The 17,987-nt window shown below is 66.1% G+C and overlaps 2 protein-coding genes across 2 annotated transcripts in view; one reads left to right on the top strand and one right to left on the bottom strand.

The window, feature by feature from the left end:
• On the bottom strand, positions 1-9,919 carry SCAF1 (SR-related CTD associated factor 1). Its single transcript, XM_075070544.1, is given in 13 exon segments — positions 1-584; positions 679-807; positions 1,008-1,280; positions 1,412-1,533; positions 2,755-2,805; positions 2,980-3,247; positions 3,249-4,329; positions 5,288-6,011; positions 6,738-6,850; positions 7,201-7,331; positions 8,653-8,771; positions 8,976-9,045; positions 9,705-9,919. Coding segments are annotated over 13 exon segments (3,402 nt in total). The 5' UTR covers positions 9,849-9,919; the 3' UTR covers positions 1-407.
• Positions 9,920-15,802: 5,883 nt separating this feature from the next.
• The window catches only part of RRAS (RAS related), a 6,536-nt gene continuing 4,351 nt past the window's right edge, over positions 15,803-17,987 (top strand). The window contains 3 exon segments of the mRNA XM_075070542.1: positions 15,803-15,842; positions 16,479-16,566; positions 17,414-17,602. Coding sequence (XP_074926643.1) covers positions 15,803-15,842; positions 16,479-16,566; positions 17,414-17,602 — 317 coding nt within the window.

The raw sequence follows: 17,987 nt of genomic DNA, 5'->3' as shown, positions 1-17,987 counted from the left end.
CAAGTGGCTAACGCAGTTTATGAAGAGATAGAAGGAAGATACAGAGATGGGGGGCAGAGAGATGAGATGCCCCTCCATAGCTGGTGCCCCCCAACCCAGAGAGCTGCTCCCCCCAGGGCAGCTGGGGGTCGGGGGGGATGAGAGATTCCCCGGGGGGAGGAATCCAAATAAAAACATGCTAACATGAGTAAAGTGGGGGAATTCGAGGGGATGGTAGCCCACAAACAGGCCCCCGCCCAGCCAGGCTCACCCTCCCAAGTCCAGCTCCCTCATATGTACAGAGTAAAACTGTTCCTGTTTAAAACCATTCAGAGTCTGGGGGGAGGCCACGAGCGCCCCCCTCCTTTTGCATAAGGGGGTCCGAGTCAGCTAGAGACACAGATGGGGGGGTGGGCCCCCCGCCAGGCTCAGAGGGGGGGCATGGGTAGCGAGGCCTTCTCCAGCCCCCCCAGGTCCTTGGGGCCCCCCGGCTCCTCCTCCATGCGGCGGCCGTGTTTCCGGAAGTACTTGTAACGCTGGACGTAGGCGCGCACCAGGTTGTTCACCTTCACCGGGTTGATTTCCCCGCTCTTGCTGTGGCAGATCTGGGGGGAGGACAGGGGACAGAATGGGAGTCAGTGAGGGTGGGGGGCACCCAGCCGCAGCCCCCCCAGCCCCGCGGGTGCCCCGCAGCCCCACCTTGTGCACCGCTTTGCGCAGGATGTCCTTGTATTCCTCCTTGGTGATCTCCTTCTTCTGGTAGTAGGGCTTGATGGCCAGTTTCACCTCCTCCACCGCCCGCTCCTGTGTGTGCAGCTTCTTCAGGTACTGGGGGGGGAGCAGGGGTCAGCACACCGGGGAGGGGGTCCCCCCCATGCCGCACGATCGGGGCCTCCCCCCAGCTCGCAGCCCTGGACAGACCTCACCACTGCCAAGCTCACGACCGCCCCAGTGCATTGTGGGTCACGCCCCAGCCTTGCCCACCTCAGTGCTCAAACAAGGGGCCCCCCCGCCCCCCCGTCACTAACCTTATCGGTGTCCCCGCGCCCGTCGGAGCTGGTGCTCCCATCCCGCTTGCCCAGGTCGCTGCCGGAGCCAGTGCCAAAGAGTGTCCCGCTGCCAGTGCCCGCCGAGGCCGGGCCAAGGCTGCCAGGCAGCCCGGTGGGGGTCGGGGGGGTGGAGCTGCAGCCCCCCAGAGGCAGGGAGCCGTGCAGCAGGTAGGGGGCAGCTGTGTGGGTGGGAGGCGGTGCGGGTGCCTGGGAGCCCGCTAGGGACGTGGAGGGTTTAGTGTGACTCAGGATCTAGGGGAAGAGAAGGTGATTAGTCTCAGGGTGGGGCATGGGGGCTGGGTATGCGGCGACCCCTCACCCAGCGCTGGCACGCGGCTCCCCTGGGGTGGGGCGCGGGGGCTGGGTATGCGGGGACCCCTCACCCGGGCTGCAACGCGGCTCCCCTGCTGGGCGCCGGGCTGGCGATGCGGACCCTCACCCGCGCTGGACGCGGCTCCCTGGGTGGGCGCGGGGCTGGTGCGGGACCCTCCGGCCTGGATACGGCCTGGGGGCGGGGGTGGGATGGGGGACCCTTGTTGTGAAGCGGCTCCTCAGGGGGGCAGGGAAGCAGACAATCGCCCACATTGGGTTTCAGCCAGCACGCCGGGGTTCCCTGGCCAACTCTGGGCTAGTCGACAATTTGGTCATACATGGCTGAGGGCGCCCCTACTGCCGCTGCCTCGCTCCCTTGCAGCACAGCACCCCTAGCGTACACCGGAGACACCCGCACCCCACCGGCAGAGGAGACGCCGCCCTACTGCCCTGCCCCTGCAAGCACATGCACCCCCCTAGCGCTCCACCAGGACACTGGCCCCCAGCCCATGGCTGGGGAGAGCCCCCTACTGCCTGCCACTCCCTGCACGACACGCCCCCTTGCGTCACACGGGGACACCGCCCCAGCCCCACCGGCCAGAGAGCGCCCCGCGACTGCCTCGCCCGCTCCCATGCAGCATGCGCCACATAGGACGGCACCAGCCCAGCCCCATTGGCCGAGAAAGCGCCCCCTACTGCCTGCCCTGCTCCTGCAGCACAGCGCCCCCTGCTCCACACAGGGACCCGGGGCCCAAGTACCGCGGCATGGGAGAGCACCCCTACTGCTCCTACCCCACTCACTGCGGCACATGTGCCCTTAGCACTACATGGACACAAGGCCCAGCCCCGCTGCTGGCAGGAGCGCCCCCTACTGCTGCCCGCGCCCTGCAGCACAGCGCCCCCTAGTGCCGCACGGGGACACCAGGCCAGCACCCAGCTGCAGACAGAGCCCCCCTACTGCCTGGCCCCGCTCCCTGCAGCGCAGCCGCCCTGAGTCCGCACAGGACACCAGCCAGCCCCGCGGCGGAAGCACCCCACTATGCGCCTGCCCGCGCTCCTGCAGCCACAGCGCCCTAGTGCCGCACACGGACACAGGCCCAGCCCCCACTGGCCGGCAGAGCGCCCCTGACTGCCCTGCCCCGCTCCCTGCAGCACAAGCGCGCCCCTAGTGCGAGGGACACCAGCCCAGCCGGCCGCCGCGGCAGAGCGCCCCCTAACTAACCTGCCCGCTCCTGCAGACAGCGCCCCTCAGGTTCGCACAGGACACCAGGCCAGCCCCGCAGCGCGGGGCAGAGCGCCCCTACTAGCCTCCCCGCTCCCTGCAGCACAGCGCCTAGTGCAACGTGGACACCAGCCCAGCCCCGCAGCCGGGAGAGCGCCCCCTACCTGTTGTGGCCTGGATCAGTTCATGGGCCTTGGCCCGGTCGCCAGGTTGGGACTCCCCATCTTAAGAGCAGGGCGGTCACTGGTGAGAGACGGCGGGGGTCAGAAGCTGGGTGGCCCCTCACCCACTGCTTCCCCCACGACCCCCAAGATTGCAGACCCAACCCCCATGCCCTGCTCCCCCATCCTGGTGACCCCCCGCTGCCCCCACCACCCCAGCCAGCCCCCTTCGGAGCACCTCCCACCCCGTCACTACGTGCCAGGACGCCGCTTGTGGTCGCAGTCCACGCCCCCTGCAAGTTCCATGCCATGGGGGCCGGGCTGGCGGGCGGGGCAAGGGCGGCGGGCAGGCTCCTCCTTGCTTCGCGAGGGCTGTGCCTGGGCTCGCCCGCTGGCCTCTCTGCTGCTCGCCCAGGCGCGGGCACGGCCGGCCTCTCGCCCCGAAGGAGACATCGGCCTCTTGCAGCTTGCTGTTCCACCGTCTGCGAGTCGGGGGTCATTCCGCTGGCCGGGGCGGGCGGCAAGCTTGGGCGGGGGGCTGAGTGGGGAGCCGGCGCCCCCCATCGGCTCTGGGGCAGGGGCGGGTGGGCTCCCGGCCCCCTGGCTGCAGCTGTCGGCCTTCGACTTCTTCAGCCCCGTCTTGGCTTTCAGCTTCTTCTTCTTCTTGGCCTCCGAGGGCCCCTTGGCCTTGGCCCCCGGCCCCTTGGCCTTCTTCAGCCCCGCCTTGGCCTTCAGCCCTTTGAGCTTCTTGGCCTTCCCGCCCGGCTCCTTGGCTGGCTCCGCCTTGGCCTCGGCCCCGGGCCCCTTCTCCTCCGGCTTGAGGAAAGGCGAGCGGCTCTCCTTGTCCCGGCTGAATTTGATGCCGATGGAGCCGCCTTCCTTGCCGGAGACCGTGGTGCTGCTGACGCCCTCGCGGATCAGCACCGCCACCTTGGACTGCAGCTTGACCTTGCGGCCCGAGCCGCCCGCCTTGCCGCTGTCCTTGTGCCCGGCCTTGGCTTTCCGGGGGGGCTTCTCCCGCTCTGGCCGCGACTTCTCCTTTTCCGCCTTGCCCGCCTCGGGCGCCGACCGGCCCGGCGCCTCCTTGAACCTCTTCTTGGACTTCTCGCGAGGTGCGGGGCGCTCCTCTGGGTACCCCCGCTTCCGCTCCTTCTCCTTGGGCGGCTTGGCCTCCTCCTCCGGCCGCTCTTTGCGGGGCAGCCCCCCTTCGCCCTTGCTGCCCAGGTGCCGGGGCCCCTCAGCGGGCTCACGGTCTGAGAAGCAGCCCTCGAAGCTCAGCCCCTCCGAGTCATAGAGCACCTCCCGCTTGGCCGGCTCCGGGGAGCCGTCCTGCCGGCTAACGGTGATGGTTCTCTTGATGGTGAAGAGATCGGTGTCGTTGAGGTCCTGGATGGAGGGCGGCACGACGGTGCGGGCGTCCCGGCGACGCTCCTCCGCCTTGGGCTCCTCCAGGACATGCACCTCGCGCTGCTTATCGCGGGGCGGCCGCTTCTCCCAGGAACGGGAGCGCTGCTGCTTCTTCTTTTTCTTGCCACTGCCGCCGCCGTCCCGGTGCTTCTCCTTGTGACGCGCCCGGCTCCCTGAGCGCGAGCGCCGGCCCCTCCGCCTTCACGTGCCCGCCGCCGCCGCTCCGCGCCCCCACTGGCCACGTGCCTGGTGCTGCGGGCGGGTGACCTCGGCGCGGAGCCCCGCGCCGCGAGGCCCGGCCCGGGGACCCGCGCCGGGCGGGACCTGCGAGCGCCGGCACTTCCTTGGACCTTCGACCGTGCCTTGGGATTCTTCTTGGGGGGCCAGGGCCAGCGCGGGGCTCCTTCGCCTTGTGGGGGCCGGCGCTCCTGCGGGCCGCTTGGCTTCTTGCGGGACGTCCGAGAGCTGGCCACGAGTGCTGGGTCACGTCTGGCTGTTCCCGCTCGGACGCCATGGTCGTCAGGCTATATGCGCCGCCGGTCGGCTCCTGCCCTCCTCAGGCTGGCTCGCAAAGCTCCCGCTGGCTCGCATGGAACCGGAATCCCCCTCTCGTCCCGCCTGCAGGCGCGAGCCATGATCGCTCGCCTCGCCCCGGGCCTGCCAAGCCGGCGGCCCGGCTGCGAGAACGCGGTGGGGCTTTGTAGCGTTTCGTCCTCTCGGCTGGCTCGGCTCTCGCCTTCCTCACTCGCCGGGTCGCCCGCCCGTCCAAAGGGGCGCGCCCGCCCCCGGTGCCGGCCCGTCCTTGGGCCCTTCTCTCCCCGGGCTACGCGCTTGGGGTTTTCCGGACGTCCCCCTCCGCGACACCCATTCCCTCTCCAGCTTGGGTGTTGGCCTCTGCTGCCGACCCGGCATCTTTGGGCACGGATCCACCACGGCCGCTCGGCGCCGCGGCTCCGGGGCGGCTCGGGGGCCCCGTCCGACTGCTCTGAGGTGACTCTCCTCCTCGGCAGCGGGTGGGTCAGCTCCCGGTCCGGCCGCGCTCCTTTTCGCGGGCGCCGCCCTGGCCATCAGGCGTCCTCGCTGGCCTCCTCGCCTCGTCCGCGCCCCTTTCTCCGAGTCCGGGGAACGTCCATGGCTCAGCTGTTCTCGTGTATAACCTGCCCAGCCCGGGTCTCCGAGCTGCGTGCTGCATGCTCTGCGCCGTCGGGCGCGGGCGGCGGCTCTGTCCGATCATCTCGCTTCCTTCCCCTCCTCTCTCCTCCTCCTCATCAGCGCGGAGCGGGGCTGCATGCGGGCGGATGTGGTGTTGGAATGCCGTGGCGTCAAGGGGTTCGTCTTTCTGGGTCCTGCACTTTTGTCCGGGCGGGCGCGACGCTGTGACCGTCCCACGCCCGGGTTTGTCCTCGTTCCGTTGGTGTGGAGGCTCCCCTAAATCACCACGTCTGCGGCGCACGGGGCGCTGGATTGCTGTCCCCGCCGCAGGGGGCCTGCTGGACCGGCCTGCGGAGAACCGACCGGGCGGCTGCCGTCGGAGGCAGGGAACAGGTGGAGGACGCTTGGACGCGTCTTTCTCCAGGGCACCTGTGCGGGGGGGCGGTCTGGAGCGCTGGGCCTCCGGGTTCCCTGCCTGCTGGTGGCTGTGGCCGCTGCTGCTCCTGTTGGACGACCCGCCTGTTGCCAGTGCCCTAGGTGGGGCCACCCGCCCGCGCCACGGCATGCGACCGAGTCCTGCCCGTGCCGTGGACGTCGGTGGCTGCGCCTCCCTGAGTCCGGTGGGGCCACTTAGGTCCACGGGGGCAGGAACGGCGATGGTCCAGCGGCGACTGGGGCAAGACGCTGCCAGCTCTCTCTCAGACGACAGGCGCCGAGCTGGGCGGAGACCTGCGGGACATGTTGCCTCAAGAGGCAGAATGGGGGGAGGGGTTGCACATGGCCGAGGAGGTACATATTCCCTCCACCCCACCTTACACGCATTCTCGCTGTCTCCCCCTACCCTTGGGGCTGGACTTGGGCAGTGTAGACAACTACAGCGGGGGAAAGGCCCCCTGTCCCATTCACGCACCCTTCGGAGCCAGCCAGTCCCACCCTGGGCCCGCTATAGAGACAGCCAGCCCCCCTCTGCGGGTGAGGCCCTGCTGCCCTTCCCCCCCTCCCACCCTCAACCCCTGCCATGTCCCCGCCCTGGGGCCAGATGCTGGAGCCTAGCGCCCCCTAGAGGGGAACAGGACCTGTGCCCCATTCCCCGGTCCCCGGAGCCAGTTCCCACCCGGGCCAGATGGAGCCTGGCGCCCCCTGGAGGGGACAGACCATGTGCCCCATTCCCCTGTCCCAAGAGCCAGCCCAGTCCCCGACCTGGGGCAAGAAATGGGAGTCGGCGCCCCCTAGAGGGGACAGGCCCTGTGCCCATTCCCGCCCCCACTCCCGCCCCGAGCAGCCAGTCCCTCGCCACTGGGGGCAAGATGGACCGGCGCCCCCTATGAGGACAGACCCCGTGCCCCATTCCCCGTCCCCCGGAGCCAGCCAGTCCCCACTCTGGGGCCGGATGGGAGCCGGCGCCCCCTAGAGGGGACAGGCCCCGTGGCCCATCCTCCCCACCTCCGGCCCTACCTGATTTGTGCACCCTCCAAGCCCGCTCTCTCCTGAAGATGCCGGACGCAGCAGCCACGTCCCCCAGCCGTACCTCGGCCACCAGCTCCACCTCGTCCGGCTCCACGTCCCCGCTGCCAGGAGGAGGAGAGGCTGGTCAGAGCTGGAGCAGGGCTCTGCGCACCGCCGTGAAGACTGGGGGGGGACCCTGGGGGGACCCCTCCACTTATGGGGCTCTTTGTGACGCAACTGGGCCTCTGCTGAGACCAGCAAGTTCATGTGATCCACAACCCTCCCCATTCAGGTCACACGCCAGAGAGAGAGACCTCGGCCCGCCACTCCTTACCCACTTCTCCAACCACGAGCCCCCTACTCCCCTCCCAGAGCCAGGATGGAACCCAGGAGTCCGGGATCCCAGATCCCCTGCTGTGACCCCACTCCTCAGGTGTCCCCCCCAGCTGGGGTGCACGGGATCTGCTCTTACCAGATGCCCGGGGGCCCCAGGAGCCCCTCGTCTCCTAGGAGGAGCCGGGTCTGCATGGAGGCAGCACATGACCTCTGCAGGAACTGCAGGGCCCCCGCCAGGCCGGAGAACAGGCCCAGGGCCTCGGGGACCTGGGGAGAAGACGACAGGTTGGGCAGGGCCAGTGGGCGGCTGCCCCCTCTCCACCACCACAGCCCCCAGGGTTGCCCCCTTGCAGCTGCTTCCCAGACCATGGCTCCCAGCATGCACAGCAGCCCACCACTGGGATGGGAAAGAGCAGTGCATGCTGGGACTCGGATACCCCCCCACGCCGAGCAGACGCAGCGCATGCTGGGACCTGGATCCACTCATGGAGCTGAGGGAGCAGTGCATTCTGGGACCCGTCTCCACAAACATGGAGCTGAGGGAGTAGTGCATGCTGGGACCCGGTTCCATGCATGGAGCTGAGGAAGCAGTGCATGCTGGGTGCATGGAGCTGAGGAAGCAGTGCATGCTGGGACCCATCTCCACACGTATGGAGCTGAGCAAGCAGTGCATGCTGGGCGCATGATGCTGAGGGAGCAATGCATGCTGGGACCCAGATTTGCACACATGATGCTGAGGGAGCAGTCCATGCTGGGACCTGGATTCCCAGGCATGGAGCTGAAGGAGCAGTGCATGCTGTGATCGGATCCCCACCCATGAAGCTGAAGGAGCAGTGCATGCTGGGACCCAGATTGGCACGCATGGAGCTGAGGGAGCAGTGCATGCTGGGACCTGGATTCCCACGCATGGAGCTGAAGGAGCAGTGCATGTTATGATCGGATCCCCACGCATGGAGCTGAGGGAGCAGTGCATGCTGGGACCCAGATTTGCATGCATGATGCTGAGGGAGCAGTGCATGCTGGGACCTGGATTCCCAGGCATGGAGCTGAAGGAGCAGTGCATGCTGTGATCGGATCCCCACCCATGAAGCTGAAGGAGCAGTGCATGCTGGGACCCAGATTGGCACGCATGGAGCTGAGGGAGCAGTGCATGCTGGGACCTGGATTCCCACGCATGGAGCTGAAGGAGCAGTGCATGTTATGATCGGATCCCCACGCATGGAGCTGAGGGAGCAGTGCATGCTGGGACCCAGATTTGCATGCATGATGCTGAGGGAGCAGTGCATGCTGGGACCTGGATTCCCAGGCATGGAGCTGAAGGAGCAGTGCGGATCCCCACGCATGGAGCTGAGGGAGCAGTGCATGCTGGGACCCAGATTGGCACGCATGGAGCTGAGGGAGCAGTGCATGCTGGGTGCATGGAGCTGAGGGAGCAGTGCATGCTGGGACCTGGATCCATATACATGGAGCTGAGGAAGCAATGCATGCTGGGACCCCCAGTTCCCAGGGGCCAGCACACTGAGCGCAAGGGAGGCTGGCGCTCCTAATCCCCACGTCCTGGGGGTCCGGGCTGATCTGGGTCACTCACAGTGCTGCTCCGGTCACATGTGCCTATAGGGTCCCCGGTGCCCCTCTTGCCACTGCCAGATCCATCTGCATGGGGGCTCTGGCACCATTTCTTCCGGCTCATCATCTTCCTCTCCGCATCTGCAACAGGGACACAGGGTCGGCCCCGCTGCTCTCGGCCCGTCGCCAGGGGTGCCCCCATCCCATACCCTGGGGGTGCAGATGGGGAAGCCATTGGGTCTGACTCACAAAGGAGGCAGAGGCTGGGTATCCCGGACTCAGGGCCGGACCTGATCCCCAGCTGGTCGTCCCCGGGCCCCCACCCCGCTGCACCCCGGTCCGTACCTTTTTCGCCAGCCCGGCCCAGCCGCTCACTCTGAAAGCTGCCGCTCACCACCTGCTGCAAGGCCTTCTGCTGAGAGACGGGGTCGGTTAGCAGGAGCTTCCCAGCCACCCCCAAAAGTGCATCCCCTGAGCCGGGCTGGGGAACACCGGACAGGCTGTCCCTGGCTCAGCCTCCACCCGCTGGAGGCACCCCAGGCAAGGAACTCCCAGTGTAAAGGGAGGTACTAGGATCACCCCAAAACAGGACCCCACCTGGGCAGGAAACCCAGCAGACCAGGCCCACAGAAGTGGAGGGGAGCAGTGCATCCTGGGACTTGTAGTTCCCAGGCCCCACACACTGAGCACAACAGATCAGTTCATGCTGGGACCCAGAGTCCCCACACACTGAGCGCGAGGCAGCAGTGCACGCTGGGATCCATAGTTCCCAGTCCCCACACACTGAGCGCAAGGGAGCAGTGCATGCTGGGATCCATAGTTCCCAGTCCCCACACACAGAGCACGAGGGAGCAGTGCATGCTGGGACCCATAGTTCCCAGTCCCCACACACCCGAGCACAAGAGAGCGGTGCATGCTGGGACCCATAGTTCCCAGGCCCCACACACAGGAACACAAGGGAGCAGTGCATCCTGGGACCCGTAGTTTCCCCACCACATCTCATCCAGGAACAGTTATCTTGCACAGGCCCAGGCCCCTGGAACTGGGTGGGCAGCACAGGGTCATGGATCTTACCAGCATGACGACTTGTTCAGTGCAGAGAGCACCCGACTGACACGACTCCCTGTCTGGGGGGGCATCGCTCGGCCGCCCCTGCTCCTCACTGCCGCCCACTGGATCCTCTGACGCTGGGGGAACTGGATTCTCCTCCTCTTCCATGGCCGCGGAGGGAGAGGATCCTACGAACAGGGAAGGTGAGCGAGGTCACCAGCTACCACCACCACCAGCAATGCAGCCACTGTGCCCAGCCTGGCTCCCAGCACCCCTACTGCTCTAACCACTAGACCCCACTCCCCAGCCAGAGCCAAGGATAGAACCCAGGCATCCTGGATCCCAACCCCCCCGCTCTAACCGCTAGACCCCACCTCAATCCCAATCCGCAGCCCTAGATTAGGGCCAGCACCCTCCAGAGAGGAAAGGTCCCATTTCTCCCCCATGCCAGGACATGCCTCTGCCCCAGCACAGGCTGAAGCTGTGAGCTCAACAGGGAAAACAGAGCCACAGGGTCCCCCTCTGACCTGGGCGCCCCATCATGGGCCCCCCACCCCTTTGCTGTGTGGCTGAGTGAGAGGTGGGGGGACAGTCTCCCCAGAGACAGCCCCTGACCTTTGTGCACCAGCTCAACTCAGCCACCTGCCCTAGGATGTGGGGTGAGGGCGCAGCTTCATTCCCCTGCTCAGAGACAGGGGCTGAGCATCACCCCCCTTTCCCAGCCACCCCAGCAATTCCCCTCCCTCTCCAACCCTCATCCACTCCATTAGCCCTGTCCCTCCTTCCTCCCTCATCTCTTCCAGCCCCCCCTTCCCTCCCTCAGATTAATGACCCCACGGTTAGCCACCCCATTGTCCCATCTTCCTTCTCCTTCCTCCATTGGCCTCCAATTCCCATGCCTAGATTCATCTCCACCCAGCCCCCCATTAACCCCAGCCCCTCCTGGTCCACCCCCACCCTGGCTGGTCCCACATTAACGCCTTCACCTCCACAGCCCCTGCTTGGAACCCCCCCATGCCATCCCACCCCCCATATAACCCCTCCCACCACACCTCCTTCCTGCCCCCACACTATACCACCCCCAACCATGCCCTCTATAATACCCTCCCCTATGCCGCACCCCATCCCCTTTCTACATCCCATACTGTATCCACCACCCCCAAGGCCCCCCATAGCTCCTCCTCCACACTGTGTCCCCTCCTCTCTACCTACACCGCACCCCCTCTCCTTCCCATGCCCCTCACACTGCCCCCCTTCCCATCCCCTTGCTATATCAACCCCTACATCCAAGACCCCCTATAACCCCCTCCCCTTCCTGCCCCCATACTGTATCCACAACCACCATGCCCCCATAACCTCCTTCCACAACTGTACCCCCTCTTCTCCACCTACACTGCACCCCTTTCATACCCCCATATAACCCCCCCACGCTGCCCCCGTCCCTTTCCCATGCTATATCCACCCCCCCCCCCTGACAGCCGCCCCGGCTACCCTTCCTGCCCCCATGCTATATCTACCCACCACCACACACAACCCCTTCCCGCCTGCACCCTTCCCATCCCCCCAACTAGATCCACCATTCCCCCCATACAAACAACCCCCTCCCCACCACCGCACCCCCCTGTATCCACCCATTCCCCCACGTAATCCCCCCCACTGTATCCACCCCGCCCACCGCACTATCCATACAACCCCCCACCGCAACCCCCCCGTATCCACCCCATTCCCCACGTAATCCCCTCCCCCCCACTATATCCACCCCCACCGCTCCCCCTGTATCCACCCCATTCCCCCACTATATCCACCCCGCCACTGCCACCCCCCCCCGTATCCACCCCATTCCCCCACGTAATCCCCTCCCCCCCACTATATCCCCCCTACTATATCCCCCCACCGCACTCCATACAACCCCCACCGCACCCCCCTGTATCCACCCCATTCCCCCACTATATCCCCCCCAGCTATATCCCCTCCCGCCCACCGCTCCCCCCCTGTATCACCCCCATTCCCCCACTCAATATCCCCCCACTATATCCCCCACCGCACCCATACAAACCCCCCACCGCACCCCCCTGTATCTCACCCCATTCCCCCACTATATCCCCCCACTATATCCCCTCCCCCCACCGCACCCCCTGTATCACCCCATTCCCCACTATATCCCCCCCACTATATCCCCTCCCCCACCGCACCCCCCTGTATCCACCCATTCCCCCATACTATCCCCCACTATATCCCTCCCCCACCGCACCCCCCCTGTATCCACCCCATTCCCCCACTATATCCCCCCACTATATCCCCTCCCCCCACCGCACCCCCCTGTATCCACACCATTCCCCCACTATATCCCCCCACTATATCCACCCCCCCACTCTGCACCCCCCCGTATCCACCCCATTCCCCCCACGTAATCCCCTCCCCCCCACTATATCCCCCCACTATATCCCCCCACCGCACCCCTGTATCCCACCCATTCCCCCACTATATCCCCCCATTATATCCCTCCCCCACCGCTCCCCCCCTGGTATCCACCCCATTCCCCCACTATATCCCCCCACTATATCCACCCCCCACTGCACCCCCCGTATCCACACCATTCCCCACGTAATCCTCCCCCCACTATATCCCCCACTATATCCGCTGTCCCCCTTCCGGCCCCCATATCCCCGACCTTGCCCATCCGCGGCCCACTATGTCCGCCCCTCCCCCGGTACCTGCGCGCGCGGGGCCCGGCCCCGGCCCGGCCCGGCCCTCCCTAGGACAATGGGCGCCTCTGTCCCGGCCCGGCCGCCGCGGCCGCCAGCCATCTTACCCCGCTCGGCTCCGGCTCCGGCTCCGGCTCCGGCTCCGGCCGCTGCGGCGCCGCGGGGGCCGACGGGAGATGGAGTCCGCCGCTCCTGGCGGGGGGCAGCGGAACTACCGCTCCCGGCACCCCCCGCGGCCGGCTGCATCCGCGCGGGGCAAGCCGGGAGGTGTAGTCCTCACCCCCCACCGTGACTCAGGGCCCGGCGCCGGCCTTTCCCGTCCCATTCGCTTCCCCTCCCCCTCCCTGCGGGCCGGGACTACGTGTCCCAGGGAGCTTCGCGCCGCCCTGCCGCGGGGCAGCCTGGGAGAGACTGGGCTGAGCGGCAGTGGGGAGACCGATCCCACCATGCCTTGCGGGAGAGCCCGGTGCATCATGGGAGAGGTAGTTTTAGTGGTTGTGGCCCCGGGGAGTGCTATCGAGCCGTGACGTCATCGCTGCGTCGTTACGTCAAACTGCCATGGCACAGCGCTGTGACATCATCCCCAAGACGCTGCTGTGATGTCATCCTATCCCACCATTACATCCTCCGTGGTCACATCATCCCCTGGGACTCCTCCCCCTGTCATCACCCCCCTTTGCCTAGTGCGACATCATCTTCCCCAGACACTACTGTGATGTCATCCCTCTGCCATGACATCATCCACTGGGACTCCGCCTCCTCATGTCATCACCCCTGCTTGCCTAGTGCACCATCATCCTGCTGTGATGTCATCCCTCCGCCATGACATCATCCCCTGGGACTCCACCCCCTCATGTCATCATCCCCTTTGCCACACTGCATCATCCTCCCAAGCCACTGCTGTAATGTCACCCCCCCACTCCATGACATCTTCCCCTGGGATTCCACCTCATCATGTCATCACCCCCCACTCCATCCACTGCGACATCATCCTGCTGAGACACTGATGTGATGTCATCCCCCTGCCATTACATCATCTGAGACGGAGGAGCATGCTGGGTGCAGATGGGGAGGGGAGAATGGAGAATGCCAGGTGCAGATGAGGGGGCTGGATAACCACAAAGCCCAGAAGGCCCCATGGGGCCCCACAACTGCCCCCGCCCGTGTCACCCAGGCACCTCCTGGTCCCTCCATGGAGCCCAGCCCCCTGCATTTGGCTACAGCAGCTACCCGAGGGGCTGCGGCCCAGAGCGCAGGAGAACCCAGCTCCTCACGGGATGGATGGAACATGGGACTTTGTCTGCCGCTAGCATCCAGCCCCCGGTCCCTGGGACTCAAGAGTGGGCCCCAATCCCCCGCCTTGGGAGTGCTGGGGCCAAAGGAGGAGCAGCAGGTTCCTAGCCCGTTCCTGTTCCCCCCACACCCCAGGAGACCCAATGAGAGACGTATCACTGGGAGGGAGAGCCCAGAAGAAAGAGGGGGTGCAGGTCAGGTGTGGGCATCACCCCCTAAAGTGGGGACTCAGCAGCAGCTGGGAGGGGGAAGAGAGGCAGGTGTGGTGGGCAGGGATGATGGAGCCAGGGAGGGGCTGGGGGAGGGATTAATGCTCCCAGCTTGTCCTGGCCCCCATGGGGGCTCGGTGATGCGGGGTCCTGGATTGGAGGGGAATCAGAGAGATGAGGGACCAAGGGTTACCCAGCCACCCCTACTCCAGCCACCCTCTTCCCCCTGGTTATAACAGGCCTGCATCTCCACTGGTGCTAGGGTCTGAACCTCCCCTCCCCGCAAAAGGCCAAGTCTTAGAACCTCCCAGGCTCCTGTAGCCCCAAACTCCAGCCCCACTCCCAACCTCAACGCCCCAAACCCCAGCCTCATCCAGTCCCAATCCCCCCACACCCCAAGCCTCAGACCTCCAAAACTCAGCCCGAAAAGCCCCAAGCCTCTTCCCTGGGAAACACCCTAACCACAGCCCCCCACTGCCCTGAACCCCATTTTCCTTGCGGGGTTGAAGCTGGACTCCTGGGTTCACTCCCCGGCTTGGGGAGGGGAGTGGGGTCTAGTGGTTAGAGCAGGGGGGGCTGGGAGCCAGGACTCCTGGGTTCTCTCCCTGCCTCTGGGAGGGGAGTGGGGTTTAGCGGTTAGAGCAGAGGTGGGAGGTTCAAGCAGGACTCCTGGGTTCTCTCCCCAGCTCGGGGAGGGGAATGGGGTCTAGTGGCTAGAGCAGGGGGCTGGGAGCCAGGACTCCTGGGTTCTACTCTCCCCCAGGCTCCTTTTTGGCCCTGTTGTGGGGGTTCCCCTTGACCAGGAGGCCACAGTGCTTGGAGGGGGTCCCTGACTCCAGCCTGACCCTCCTCCCATCCCTAGGACTAAGGGGGGAGAGAAATGGGCGGGCAGTTTCCTACCCAGCCCCCAGCAGCTCTGTCCGGCTGCCCCTCCCCCTCCAGGCTCCGGGAAGGAGAGGGCTGCGGGATGGGGGGGGGCGATGCCCGGAGGGGGAGGGGGAAACTGAGTCGACTTCCTCAACACACCATATGAAAGGAATGTAGTGAGATCATGGCCCCCCCAGCTCCGCTGGGTCCTTGTGCCTGGGCTGTAAACTCCCCCCCCCCCCCCCCGCACAGGTATGTGGGCTAAGTGGGTGGGGGCAATCTGGTTTGGGAGGGGCGATGATGCAGAGGGGGAAAGGAGGGACAATGCGCACAGGGACAGAACCGCAAGGAGTCCTGGCTGCCAGCCACTCCTTACCACACTAGCAACCCACTTCCTCCCCCAACAAACTGAGGAAATGGAACCCAGGAGTCCTGAGCTGCCAGACCCCCCTTACCCAACTTAGGCCAACCATCCCCCCACCCTGAGGATGAGAACCCTAGGAGTCCTGACTCCCAGCCCCACTTCCCCACTAGGACCCCACTCCCCCCAGAGCCGCAGGAGAGAACACCAGGAGTCCTGGCTTCCCACGACCCTTACCAGCACTAGGCCCCACTCCTCCACCGCGAGCTGGGGATGGAACCAGGAGTCCTGGCCCCAGCTCGGATTTAGAGGGGGGGGGCTGCTACCCGCCTCTCATCTCGCCCGCGCGCCATATAGGGATGGATTTTTAGTGAATCCCCGGCGACCTCATGACTATGCGAGAACTTCATTAGGCAATGATAACATAAAGCGGGACCCCGCCCAGGTGGGGGTGGGGGAATAGCCAGCCATATTCTGGGCTCCAGCGCATCGCCTGGCCGTCGCGGAGGGGGCGGGGTGGAAGGACCCCACGGGTTGAAAACCTCCGCCCAAGGGGGCGCAGCCCCCCAATCATGGCCCCAAAAGAGCGGGCGCCCCCCAGGAGATACAAGCTGTGGTGGTGGAGGGGCGGCGTGGGGAAAAGCGCCTGACCATCCGTTCATTCAGGTAGGGGGGCCGGGGGGCGGCATGGGGGCTCCCTCCGGCCGGGAACCCCCCTTCCCGGGCGGTAAGTTTCGTCCTGGAAAAGTGCAGGCTGTGAGAATCCCGGGGGGGCTAGATAAGGAGATTCGGGGGCAGGGGGATTTGGGGGTCCTGGCTCAAGGGGGGCGGGCGGGCTTCGAGGTTCGGGGTGCCGGCCTGCGAGGGGGGAGCGTGTTCTGGGTGGGCAGGAGCCGGGGGGGAGAGACATTCCTATTTTCCCCTCCCACCCCGACGGCCGTCGTTCAGGGCGGGGAGCGCAGCAGGAATTGGGGGCGGGAGAGGGAGGCGCCCCACCCTCCCGCTGCCCCGGGCAGGCCTGGCCGGATGGAGCGGGGGGCAGGCCTGGGGGGTGGGGCCCGGGGGCTGAGCTGGGGGCCCGAGGGGGGGGCAGGAGCAGCCGCTTGTTCCACGTTCCACCAAATCTCTCAAGAACTGAACGGGGGAGGGGGGTGGGAGCTGGGAGCCCGGACTCCTGGGTTTCTCTCCTGGCTCCGGGAGGGGAGTGGGGTCTAGTGGTTAGAACGGGGGGCTGGGAGCCCGGACTCCTGAGTTCTCCCTGGCTCCGGGAGGGGAGTGGGGTCTAGTGGTTAGAGCCGGGGGGGGAGCCCGGACGCCTGGGTTCTAATAGGGACTGTAACCCCTCCTTCCGCCTCCCCCCCAGTCGTACTTGTCTCGGACTATGACCCTACAATCGAGGACTCCTACAACGAAGATTTGCACCATCCGATGGACCCCAACCCGGCTGGACAGTGAGTGTTGTCGGGGGGGTCTGGCTTGGCGCCCACTTCGGGGGAGCCCTGACCCAGCTAGGACAGAGGGGCCGAGCCAGGGACCACCTGCCCCTGCTATGGGGAAGGCTGTCAGAGGTGGAGGAATTTCTGTGGTTGGGCAACAGGAGAGGGGCTGGGAGCCAGGACTCCTGGGTTCCCTCCCTGGCTGTGGAGGGCAGTGGGGTGTAGTGGTTAGAGTGGGGGCTGGGAGCCAGGATTCCTGGCTGTGGGAGGGGAGTGCGGTGTAGTGGTTAGAGTAGGGGGGCTGGGAGCGAGGACTCCTGGGTTCTCTCCCCACTCTGGAGGGAGTGGGGTCTAGTGGTTGGAGCAGGGGGGAGCTGGGAGCCAGGACTCCTGGGTTCTCTCCCCAGCTCTGGGGGCAGTGGGGTCTAGTGGTTGGAAGCAGGGGGGCTGGGAGCCAGGGCTCCTGTTCTCTCACGGCTTTGGGAGGGGAGTGGGGTCTAGTGGTTGGAGCGGGGGGGGCTGGGAGCCAGGACTCCTGGTGTTCTCTCCTGGCTCTCGGACGGCGATGGGAGGGCGAGGAGCCCGGACTCTCAGGCTGTGGGGAAACTAAATACCCCCCCCCGGGGTTCTCGCCACGTCCTGGACACGGCCGGCAGGAGGAGTTTGGGGGCCACGGGAGCATACATGCGGCAAGGGGAGGGGTTCCGCTCATCTACGCCATCATGACAGCGGCCAGGTAAGCCCTTTCCTACACTGAGACCCCCCACTACGCAACCCCTGTACCCCTCCCATGAGATCCTCCCACCCCAGGGCCGGGGCACGGCCGCCAGGCCCACCTCCAATCCGTGCTCCCCAATCACAGCCTCCTGTGCCCCTCCCACCGGCACAAGGACCCCTTCTCCAGCAGCCACCGCCCATCCACTCTCCGTCTCATCCCCCTGCAGCTTCACCGAGATCAGCAAGTTCCACACCAGACCTGCGGGTCAAAGACACGGGACGACTTTCCCATGATCCTCGTGGGCAACACGGCTGACCTGGCCATGCAGCGCAGGTGAGGGGGGCGGAGCCAGGTGGGGTCTCTGACTTCCACCCACATGCGTGTCCCGATGGGGCAAGGGCCCACTGGGCTCGAGCCATTGGTGGCCCATTGGTCGTGCCGAGACAGGAAGTGCTTGCCCCATGGCCGCTCCGCGCTCTGTCAGTGGCCATCTTGGACCCTGTGCCCAGACAGGAAGTCCACCCCATGGGCACTCGCTCTGTCCAGTGGCCCTTGGACAGTGCAGACAGGAAGTCCGCCCCCATGCGGCCACTTGCCTTTTGTCAGTGGCACCTTGGACAGTGCCGAGACAGAGTGCTGCCCATGGGCCACTCCGCTCTGTCAGTGGCCATCTGACTTGTGCCAGAGGAAGTCCCGCCCATGGGCCATTGCGCTTTGT

Source organism: Chelonoidis abingdonii, chromosome 11, assembly GCF_003597395.2.
Source record: "Chelonoidis abingdonii isolate Lonesome George chromosome 11, CheloAbing_2.0, whole genome shotgun sequence".
Classification (NCBI taxonomy): domain Eukaryota; kingdom Metazoa; phylum Chordata; order Testudines; family Testudinidae; genus Chelonoidis; species Chelonoidis abingdonii.
The sequence above is the reverse complement of the archived record's forward strand: the minus strand, read 5'-3'. Positions and strand labels throughout refer to the sequence as shown.